The sequence below is a fragment of the Eubalaena glacialis genome, chromosome 6 (assembly GCF_028564815.1).
Source record: "Eubalaena glacialis isolate mEubGla1 chromosome 6, mEubGla1.1.hap2.+ XY, whole genome shotgun sequence".
Taxonomy (NCBI): Eukaryota; Metazoa; Chordata; class Mammalia; order Artiodactyla; family Balaenidae; genus Eubalaena; species Eubalaena glacialis.
This window is the reverse complement of record NC_083721.1, coordinates 9195352-9207378: the sequence shown is the minus strand read 5'-3', so window position 1 is coordinate 9207378 and position 12027 is coordinate 9195352. Positions and strand designations below refer to the sequence as shown.

The window sequence follows — 12027 nt, the reverse complement described above, 5'->3', positions numbered from 1 at the left end:
CTTAAAAGCTTCTGCCCTGCAAAATAAACCATCAACAAAATGAAAAGACAACCTACAAAATGGAAAAAAATATTTGGAAACCATTAGCTTATAAGGGGTTAATATCCAAAAATACATAAAGAACTCATAGGACTCAATAGCAAAAAACAAATAATCCAATTTTTAAATGGTCAAAGTACCTGAATGGTCATTTTTCCAAAAAAAGATATACGAATGACCAATGGGTACATGAAAATGTGCTCAACATCACTGATTATCAGGAAAATGCAAATCAAAGACATGAGATATCACCTCTCACCTGTTAGGATGTCTATTATCAAAAAGACAAGAGATAACAAATGCTGGAGAGGATGTGGAGAAGAGGGAACCCTTATAGACTATTGGTGGGGATGTAAATTGGTGCAGCCACTATGGAAAAAAGTACAGAGGTTCCTTTAAAAATTAAAAATAGTACTGTCACGTGATTCAGCAATTCTACTTCTGGATATTCATCCAAAGGAAATGAAAACATTATCTCAAAGAGATGCGTGCACTCCCATGTTCATAGCAGCATTAATTACAATAGCAAAGACATGGAAACAACCTAAGTGTCCATTAATAGATGAATGGATAAAGATGTGGTGTACATACAGTGGAAGATCATTCAGCCACAAAAAAAGAACGAAATCCTGTTACTGTATTTGTGACAACATGGATGAACTTGGGGGCATTAGGCTAAGTGAAATGAATCAGAACGAGAAAGAAAAATACTGTAGGATCTTGTACATGGAATCTAAAAAAAAACCGAACTCATAGAAACAGAACAGATTGGTGGTTGCCAGAGGGGAAGGGAGGAATGGTGAAGGGGGTCAAAAAGGTATTAAAAAAAACACCAGAACCCATCACTTCTGAATAGGGCACAGAGCCGTTTAGATGGTGGGTATTTGGATATGGCAAAGAGCCTACTTCTGCTCAGATCCACCAACCAGGTCATGAGTCAGACGGTGTCAAGCAGCTTTTTCCCTTTAATTCATTTCACCTCAACCCTCAGGAAGGTATCAAAGTTTTTCCTAAACCAGTATTTTCTTAAGATTTGTTCTCAATTCAAATCCTTTGTGTGATGCCATACTGGGTACAAGTGAAGGGTGTTTTCACTCCGTCCTGGAGGTAAGGGGAGAATCCTCCGTGTTAACTGTATTCGTTTCTGATTGCTGCTGTAACAAATTACCACAAATTTAATGGTTTAAGACAACACAAATTGATCAACTTACAATTCTGGAGGTTCGAAGCCCTAAACTCAAGACATCAACAGAGCTATGTTCTTTCTGAAGGCTCCAGAGGATAACTCATTTCCTTGCTTTTTCAGTGTCTGGAGGTTACCTGTATCCCTGGGTCCCTGGCCCCTTCCTCTATCTTCAAAGCCAGCAATGGGAGCATCTTCAAATCAGTCTCAGTCTCCTTCCCTCCCTCCCTCTCCCTGCTTTTATCTTATATCTCCTTCTGCCTCTGACCTTCCTGCTTACCTCTAATAAGGAGATTTGGGATTACATTGTGCCCAGCAAGATAATCCAAGGATATCTTCCCGTCTCAAGATCCTCAATTTAATCACATTTGCAAAGTCCCTTTTGCCATACAAAGGGACATCCACAGGTTCTGGGGATTAGGACTGGACATCTAGGAGGGGGGAGGGGACTGGAGCCTGTGCCATTTTTGAACTTTCGAACTTTTCTCCTCCTTTCTCTCAAAAACCCCTAGCTCTTTTTTGAAGATTGTATCACTTTTAACCAATTAACTCTCCTCATTATGTAACCCAGTGTTCCCCAACCTTTGCTGCACATTGGAATCAGAGAGCTTTTAAATCTCCCAACGCTTGGGTAACACCCCAGCACAATTAAATCACGATGTCTGCGGATGGAGCCAGACATCAGCACTTCTTTTTTTTTTAAAAAGATCCCCAGGGCATTCTAATGTGAAAAATTTGGGAATGACTGCTATGAGCAACAGACTTTCTCCAAACCACCCTAAACACCCCTTCATTGACCTGCTACATAATTTGCGGGGCCCAGTGCAAAATGAAGATGTGGGACAAGTGTTTTAAAAAAAAATCAAGAATTTCAGGACAGTAACAGCAGAGGGCGCAGACCCTGAGGCCAGCACATAGTTCAGCATCTTCTTCCCTCCTCATCTCTGAGGAGGTCAGTAGCTATGCGCAGGATCCATCCAGTGTCCTGGCTTCCCAGTCCCTTGACCTCCTTCACACCAACAAGATTTCCCTGTCCCCTTCATGTGGTTCATCTGTGCAACCTCTGAGATCTGGATCTCAAAGCATCCCACACTGACCCCCAGGACCCAGCTTGGCTCCAGTCTCCAAGCTTCGCCTCCAGGGGTGCCCTGCCCTCAGAGAGCTCTGTTCCATCAACCCTACTGTGTTTCCCCTATTATGAATTTCCGACCCTCTCGTGTCCTTTCTTCTGTCCTTAGAGGCCATAGCCCTACACTACAATCCTTTCCTTGCAAACATCTTTCCCTGTGCTGTGTGAGCCTGGCAAAACACCAACCCTCCAACTTCCTCCACCAGTTGCACTAGGGACTGGACAATGCTGGGGGGAAACTGAAAGAAGCCGATTGTGCTGTCTTGACATTTATGACCACAGGTCTCATATGGGCCCCCAACTCTGCTGGTCAATGCTGCCTAATTCCCTAATAAATTCACTTTCCCATTCTGCAAGATGGCTATGCTTTCCTCAAGTTTCCTAAAATAATCCATCTTGCTAATGACCTCAAATCACTCATTCTTCAAAGAGAAAATAGTGCCCTCAAGGAGAGCCACCCAACATCCTACAAGTAGACCCACACACACTGATGTTTAGATGATTACTATTGTATAAAAACATGCTTTCATCTCTCTCTCTCCCAGCTTTAAAAATTCTTTTAAAAGAGTTCAAGTCATACAAAGTATGTTCTCGACTACAACAGAATTAAGAAATCAATAACAGCAAGATATCTGGATAATCCCCAAATAGTTGGAAGCTAAAAAATATACTTCTAAATATCCTTGGTCAAAGAAGATGTCAAAAAGTAAATTAGAAGGTTTTTTAAACTGATTGAAATTGAAAACACAACATATCAGTGTTTACGGGATGCCACTAACATAGTACTGAAAGGGAAATTAATAGCCCTTAATGTCTATATTAGAAAAGAAGATCTTAAATCAATGATCTCAGCTTCCATGGTTAAAAAACAAAACAAACAAACAAACAAAAAAACCCACAACACAAACCAACTAGAAAAAGAGCAAATAAAACCCAAAGTGAGAAGAGAGGAAATACAGATTAGAATGGAAATATAATATAACCAGAAAAAAATATCAAAGAAACCAAAAGTTTTTCCTCAAGAAAATAAATAAAGAGTTCTAACCAGAGAGATCAAGAAAAAGATATGAAAGACACAAAATACCAATATCAGGAATGAGAGAAGTGGTATCACTCTTGATATTAAAAGGATTGATAAGGGCATATAATGAATGACTTCATGTCAGAGTCAACAACTTAGGTGATATACACAAATTTTTTGAAAAACATGAATTAAGCTCACTCAAGAAGAAACAAAAAACCCGAAGAGCCCTATATCTTTAAAATAGAGTTCCAAATAATCTTTAGGAGAAAAAAGAAAATACTGGGTGAGCCCCAGCAGGTGCCCACCTTCCTGACCTCACCTGTTGACTTGATGGAGAAAGTGGAGTCAAGGTGACAGACACAGGCAGGTCAGCCAACCTGTGCTTGGGTAGAGCTGAGTCATAATGAGATGGTAGCTCTCCATAAATCTAAAAGTCACTAATCAAACACACTCAGATTACACTAAAGAAGGTGGGTGGGAGAGTTCTAATTGCTTGTCCACACCGTGACACACCTTTGGAGATTCATTTTCAGTTGAACTTTGTGGGCACAAATTTCACTGAGAGAAAAAGATGCATATATGTATCCTCCTTGGACAAACCTAAAATGCACACACGTAGCACCCGTAGGAGTTGTGTAAGATGAATAAAAATATCCCGGTTAAGAGGCTTCACCCACAATGAGAGTTTCATAAACATTCTCTCCCACTTGGGGGCGCACACAGCTAGGATCGCACACAGCTAGGTACCCTGCCCACACCTGTAAATCTGTTCTTGGGACCTTTTTTTCTCTCATTCCTCTCTTGAGTTTCTCTTAAGCAAGGAATGGGATCTATGTCCTGAGAAGCAGTTACCGTGTCGAAATAATTTCACTGTAGTCAAGGAAAAAGGGAACACCCTCATTTTGCAGTGGATGACGGACGCACGCCCAAGAAAATTACTCAGCACTTGTTTTTCTCCTTTTGGGGTTCTCCCACAATAGTTTCTTCAATCCAACTGCAAGGAATCTCTAGACCCTATCGACCCGTCACCGTCCGCTTTTGCTTTAGGGGAACAACGTCTCGACCCCGCAGACCACAGCTTGGCTCAAGAGGCGGGATCAAAAGCGGGCGCATCGCGGGGAGGGGGCGGACCCGGGAATGGGGCGTTACCAAACCTTCAGGAACAGACGGCCCCTCCTCGGAGGGGAGGGACCGAGGACCGGAGCCTCGTTCTCTGCAAGTCACAGCGCTGGATCCTAGAACACAGTTCTTCCTGGCTTCTCTGACTGTGGCCGGGCCTCCGCAGCGCGCGCCGCCCGTGGCCCACGGCCCGGTTCGCTCTTCACCCAACAGCCCCGCGCGCCCGGCACCCGGCCATGCCGTCCTACTCCCGCGTGGCGCTGGTCACCGGGGCCAACAAGGGCATCGGCTTCGCCATTGCGCGCGACCTGTGCCGGCAGTTCTCCGGGGACGTGGTGCTCACGGCTCGGGACGTGGAGCGGGGCCGGGCGGCCGTGCAGCAGCTGCAGGGCGAGGGCCTGAGCCCGCGCTTCCACCAGCTGGACATCGACGACCTGCAGAGCATCCGCGCCCTGCGCGCCTTCCTACGCAAGGAGTACGGGGGGCTCAACGTGCTGGTCAACAACGCGGGCATCGCCTTTAAGAGTAGGTGTGGGGGGCGGGAGGTCCCCGGGCGCTCCGAGGGTGCGAGACAGTGAGCCGCATACGCCCCCTACCCGCCCACTTAAGTTATGGAAGGCAGAGCCCGCCCCTCGGGATGCACTCAGCTCTCGCCTCCCACGGCTTGTTCCCGCTTCCCACGGAGTCGCGGGAGCGGTTCGTTTAGCTCAAGACCCGCCCGGGCGCCGGGCACAGTGTGCCCCGCCCGCCTGCCGGCCTGTGCGGGCCTGAGCACGCCAGGGCTCAGCCCAGGACCCTCCCAGAACAGACAGCTGCTGAGGTTTGCAAGAGAATCGGTCTCCTGGGAGGGGACCACGCCCTGGTAAGCTCATGAGCTTTCTAATGCAAGAAACATTTTCTCTGCGAAGGGTCTCCAAACTCACTTTGGGCTTTCTCTTTCCGTGAAAGGGCGCATTCATAGATGCGGGGAGGCATCTGCTCGGGACAGGAAGTGAATCTCGGGAGCACGATTAGCGCGCACGTGCACGCGCTAGTGGACTTGAGAGAGCTTTAATGGAGCTTTTTAATGGAGAGCTTTGATAGGCTCTGGCAAAAAGGAAGCGAGCGTGGTTCCCACCCCCAGGGAAGCTATGTTTGTTATCAAACATATATAAGTGTGGTTTGAAGTAGCACCTTCCTTTGGGGCCGGGGGACGGGGCGCGGGAGGGAGGAGATCAAGGAGATTACTTACTCTTATTATTCGAGTTATCGATCTGCCATGTGCTGCGGGTAGAAATAAACAGGCCACCCTCACTTACAACCTAGTGGGGAAGAGAAATCTAAGAGGCAGAGCGGAGGAAAACGAAGCTTTGTGAAGCGTTAAGTCTTCATCCCCTTGGCCTTGGGCCCTCGGCAGCGCCGTGCACCTGCACCTGCAACTCGGTCTGCGGGCTTTCTGGGAGCGCAGGCGGGAGCGGGGGGCGGGAGGCGACTGACAGCCCCTGGAGCCGACGGCTGGGGAATTGGTGGATAAATACCCGGCTTCCTGGAGGACACACGGAGGAACACTGACTTCAGCTGGAAGCTCTTGCCCCTCAGAGTGTGGGCTGTCGGCCAGCAGCGCCTGCCCCCCTGGACACTCGCTGGAATCGCAGAATCCCAGCCCCGCCACCACACGTGCTGCATTATAATCTGCATTTTAACAGGATCCCCAGGTGCCTGCTATGCCCAACCAAGACTGAGAACTTTGATCACTGCTGCTCAGAGTGTGGCTCGCAGACCAGTAGCTGTAGCGTCACCTGGGAACTGGTTAGAAATGCAAATTTTGGAGCCTCACCCCGGACCTTCAGGATCCCAAGCTCTGGGGGCGGGGCCCAGAATGCTGTGGTCTAACAGGCCCCGCAGGTGCTTCCCATACACGCTCCAAGTTTGAGAACCACGGATCTCGTAGTTTAAAAATTGTTTTAAAGGTAGCTTGTTCGGGGGACTTCCCTGGTGGCGCAGTGGTTAAGAATCCACCTGCCAATGCAGGGGACACGGGTTCGAGCCCTGGTCCGGGAAGATCCCTTATGCTGCGGAGCAACTAAGCCCGTGCGCCACAACTACCGAGCCTGCGCTCTAGAGCCCATGAGCTTAGAGCCCGTGCTCCGCAACAAGAGAAGCCACCGCAATGAGAAGCCCGCGCACCGAACGGAAGAGTAGCCCCTGTCCTCTGCAACTAGAGAAAGCTCTCCCGCAGCAACGAAGACCCAACGCAGCCAAAAATAAATAAATTTATTTTTTAAAAAGTTAGCTGGTTTTGTCTTTCATTAGAGATAAGATCCAGTTTGTCTTATGAATTTCAAGAGGAAATGCATGACTTTGTTTCCTTCTCTTTTTGAAAGTTGATGATCCGACACCGTTTGACATTCAAGCTGAGATGACACTGAAGACAAACTTTTTTGCCACGAGAAATGTCTGCAGCGAATTACTGCCGATAGTGAAACCTCATGGTAAGTCCAGCTTTGTGGACTGTCAGGTTGCCTCCCCTCGGCAAGGCGTGACCCCCCCCCCCGGGGGGGTGGCCGGGGGGCTGTCCCTCAGGAATCACCCAGGGGTGCTATTTCTCTTTAGGGGGAAAAATAGAAAACTGCATTATTTTCTCAGAGTATCTGGCTCCTCACCCGAACATTTCAGCTTTGTTGAAAGATATGTATACCCCACACCAAGTTTATGGAAGAATTAATTCACTTTTCCTCCAGAACTTGTATGTTTGTATGCTTGTATGCATGCAGGCATGAGCGCACTTAGGCGTGTATAGATGCATGTATGTTTAGATACCTGATTCATTTGAAGTCTATCCTTGTGTAGGAAGGAGATGGATCTAAATGTACCGTTTTTCATATGGCTACCCAGTTTTTCCCTCAACATTTATGAAAAGTTCATCTTCTCCCGCACCTCCAAAAAGAAAGATGTGTATGATACATGATGATGCTCTTGGGTCCCAAGTCATGGACTGAATCCTAGAAGGATAAGGTGTTTCAAGTCCCCAAAGGCCTCTTGCCTTTGAGCAACTTCAGTGAGTCCTTCTCAATTCCCCAAGGTGGCCGGGCCTCACCCAGCTCACCCGGGGCTTGGGGAAAGGGTCTGTTCTCTCATTACTATGAATTTTCCTCTATTCCTTTCTTCTTGTACCAACCTTTGCCAAGCTGGTTCAGAGCATCCAAAAGAAACTTTATTAGGAAATATCTTTCCCACACTTTCAAGTATTCAATGAATAACTTTTATTACTTTTCCCACAAACATTTATTGAGCACCTACCATAACCCAGGCATTACTCTGGTGCTGGGAATACAGTGGTGAGTATTGTGGGCATGGACAGTCCTGTCCATGGAGCACAGAGTCCAGCGGGGAAGACCACTGCTGACAAACAATCCTAGCTGTGTAAATTACAACTGTGCTGGGAGGTGGGGAGAGAAGCCTTGCTTCCCTGAGGATTCTCTTTCCCAAGAAATCAACTGTGATTCTTAGGAAGAAGAGCTCTGTGGTTCTTACTAGAAACATGCTTTTCTTAATTTAACATTTTGAAGAAAGATGATCTCCAGTGCAAAAATATTTAAATTTAAAAAGATGCATGGTGAGAGTTCCACCTGTCTGCCCCTCCCCATCCTCCACAGGTGATTCTCGTTACTGGTTTCTTGGTGGGATGGGATCATAGAAAGCTCACAGGTAGAGTTTCAGGTACTGGCTCAAAGAAGCCTTGGGTCCAGGGGCATGGAGTTGGTGAGTGTCCAGGGTCAAGGGGATGGAATTTTTAAATGCAAATCTAAGCAAAAATAAATGTGTGTGTGTGTGTGTATATATATATATATATATATATATATATATATATATGCTTCCCTTTTTACAAAAAAAAAAAAAGGACATTAAGTATAACGTTTGCCACCTTGCTTTCTTCACTTACTATATCTGGGACTCTTATTCTTTTTTACAGCTGCATAGTATTCCATTGTAGCTGTGTCTTTTACCAAGTATCATGAAATCTTCTTCCTATGGATTTTAGAATCAGAATTTGAAAGCTGCAAAGTATTGAAAAAAACTTACATTCCTACACCTTCACTTTATAGAGAAGGAAACTGAGCCCCAGAGAAGTGAATACAGCCAGATGGTAATAGAGCTATATCCCAGTTTCCTAACTTCACCCCTCAATCAAACCAGGATAATTAGTTCCAGTGAGGGATGTATTATAGCACCAAACGATTGTGAACCAACCACTTTGAAAGGTAAAAGAAGTCTTTGGGGAGGGTGGGGCTCAGGGACCAACCCAGTGCTGGTGAATCACTGTCTTTAACCAGTTTTCTGTAACAGTAATTCCCAAAGTGGGAATCTTTGGTTTACAACGCATTGAGAATAGTGGTGACTTTTCAATAAACGTCACCCTGGAGGGCAAAACGCTGAGCATCTGCCCCTTAGTTTGTAGGGAGTCACTTTCTCCACATTCAAAGCTGATTTAAAAGCCACTCTTTATTTAGCTTTATAATATCACTTTAAAGAAAGTTATCCCGCTTGCTTATTGGTTCAAGATTGAGTGAATATGGGCTTCCCTGGTGGCGCAGTGGTTGAGAATCTGCCTGCCGATGCAGGGGACACGGGTTCGAGCCCTGGTCTGGGAAAATCCCACGTGCCGCGGAGCAACTAGGCCCGTGAGCCACAACTACTGAACCTGTGCGTCTGTAGCCTGTGCTCAGCAACAAGAGAGGCCACGATAGTGAGAGGCCCGCGCACCGCGATGAAGAGTGGGCCCCGCTCTCCGCAACTGGAGAAAGCCCTCGCACAGAAACGAAGACCCAACACAGCCAAAAATAAATAAATAAATAAATAATAATTTTAAAAAAGATTGAGTGAATAGGTTAAGCAGCTGTTGAGCCACTAGGGGGAGCTACTTGCCCACTCTTGCCGGAACGCAGTAGGGGTTGTTTCCGGACCGTGGAGCCACCTGGACCTCAGCAAAGAGTGGTGGTGATGGTGTGGGCTGAGCCCTTCTCAGGGCTGATTGGGCCCATTTAGCTGTTGCAACTGTCACCCCTTGGCCTCTCCCCCAGGGGTGTGCCTTGAGATCAAAGAGGACGCCTCTTCCTCTTAGGAAGTTTTTTTTTTTCCATCGAAGGCATAGAGTAGCTCCTGTAATTTGTTTTTTCTTTTCTTTCCTCCTTTCCTGTTTGAATTTAATTCCTTGTAGCAGCCAAGCGTTTGAGTACAAAGCTGCTTAGCAAGTAATGAAGAGCATAACTTTAGCAAAGCAGAATTCCTGGCCAAAATATTGAAGTGAATCTAATCATAAAAAAAAAAAATCATGCCAATCCAAACTGGGGGAAATACTATAAAATAATGGCTTAGAGTCTTTAAAAAGATCACTGTCAACTGCTCTAGTCTAAATAGACTAAAGAGATAGGACAATTAAATGCAATCCATTTATCCCTCCAGGGTCCATGCAATCCATTGGACCCAGGATGAAAACAAACAAAAAACCTATAAAGGAAGATTATTGAGACAATTAGGGACGTTTGAATATGGACTATAGTTTAGATAATAGTGTTGTATCATGATTAATGTGATCACATTTGCGGTTTTGGAAGGGAATGCCCTTCTGTATACTACAGTGTTTTAAGGTGAAGGTTTATCGTATCTGTCTACAATTAAGAGAAAGAGAGAAAGCAAATGTGGCAAAATGTTAACAATTGGTGAACTCAGCTGAAGGGTATATATATGGGTGTTTATTAAACCATTCTTGCAACTTCTCTGTAGGTTGCAAAGTTTTTCAAAGTTAAAAGTTGGGAAAGAAATATGTTATTACCAGAGAGAGACAGAGAGAAGGAAGGAAGGAAAGAATATACTGAAGAGTCTTGGGTCCCTGCGGGCTATGTGAGATGCTTATGTACAAGGACAGAGTGAGGGCATCTCTGTATGGGGCTGGGCCCACAAGAATCTCCCAGCACGTACACACCCCACCGACAAATGTGTACCTGTGGTGAATGCCACTCAGAAAATGAAATAAAATCCAGTTATCCTGTTGGATGCAAAGAATATGGATTCAGGATAATATGTGAGAAAAGAACCCCCCAAATTTGGTGCTTTTTGATGTTGGACAGAATGTGTAAATTTACACGTTCACTGGTTTGGGGATTTCTATCAATGCTTCAAATTATTTTCTAGTTTTTGGCCTTCATATTTTATTTTATGGACAGATCTGTCTCTTTAGTAGCTGTGAATCATTGCTAATATGAATATTAACTCACTAATTATATTTAATTATTTGTTAACTATGGGCTAAAAAAAGCAATGAAAATCAAAACTGGGATGGAGAATCAACCCATTCCACATGTGAAAGTATCCATCATTAAGGATAGACAAGGGTCATTGGCAAGGGATTGCTTAAACCTGATTTTGGCACTCAGTGGTACAGAGGTGGCCCCAGGACCCTAGGAAATAATCTAACGGTGAGGGCGCTGTCCTCCGGAAAGCAAGTTCACAAGTACCTGGAAATGTGTGTGTGTGTGTGTAGGAGGGTGTGTTTTATAAATCTACCTGGTGATTCTACTACAGACCTACCTTCTGCTCACCTAATGAATCCCTGCTCTTTAGCCCCTGTTATTGACAGAAATGTGTTCTTCCTTTTGGGAGAACAAGGGACAAAAAGTTAAAACCCACTGGTGCCTTCTTGAGGCATTTTTGAATGCCTTTGGAGGTTTTCTTTTAATGCCTTCTAGAATCATTTTTTAAATCAGCAATTACACCTGCCCCATGACTCAATCATGTTTGTCAGTAGTCAACCAACGATTGTTTATTTGTGACATGCTTCTATATTTTTGTTATTCTGTTTCAGGCAGAGTGGTGAATGTCAGTAGTTTACAGGGTTCCAAAGCCCTTGAAAATTGCAGCGAAGACCTGCAGGAGAAGTTCCGATGTAAGACACTCACAGAGGAAGACCTGGTGGAGCTCATGAAAAAGTTCGTGGAGGACACAAAAAATGAGGTGCATGAGAGGGAGGGCTGGCCCAACTCTGCTTATGGGGTGTCCAAACTGGGGGTCACGGTCTTATCGAGAATCCTGGCCCGGCGTCTGGATGAGAAGAGACAAGCGGACAGGATTCTGCTGAACGCATGCTGCCCCGGGTGGGTGAAGACGGACATGGCGGGGGCTCACGGCTCCAGGACCGTGGACGAGGGGGCTGAGACTCCCGTCTACTTGGCCCTCCTGCCTCCAGATGCCACCGAGCCTCACGGGCAGCTAGTCCGGGACAAAGTCGTCCAAAACTGGTGAATGTCTGCTTTGGCACTTGAGGCTTAATAAATGTTTGGGGAATGAATGAATTCTGGTGTTGTAGTCCAATTCTGTTTCTGTCCTTGCGGGGCGTCGATGAGAAAGTGTCTAGTTCTGGGACTTCCCTGGTGGCTCAGTGGTTAAGAATCTGCCTGCCAATGCAGGGGACACGGGTTTGAGCCCTGGTCCGGGAAGATCCCACATGCCACGGAGCAACTAAGCCCCTGCGCCACAACTACTGAAGCCCGCACACCT

At 46.0% G+C, this 12027-nt stretch overlaps 1 protein-coding gene across 1 annotated transcript; it reads left to right on the top strand.

Annotated features, from left to right (window-relative positions):
• The first annotated feature begins 4588 nt into the window (after positions 1 to 4588).
• On the top strand, positions 4589 to 11822 carry CBR3 (carbonyl reductase 3). Its single transcript, XM_061192869.1, has 3 exons — positions 4589 to 5019; positions 6858 to 6965; positions 11336 to 11822. Exons 1-3 carry the CDS (start codon positions 4731 to 4733, stop codon positions 11770 to 11772), a joined length of 834 nt encoding a protein of 277 aa, XP_061048852.1. The 5' UTR covers positions 4589 to 4730; the 3' UTR covers positions 11773 to 11822.
• The last annotated feature ends 205 nt before the right edge of the window (positions 11823 to 12027 follow it).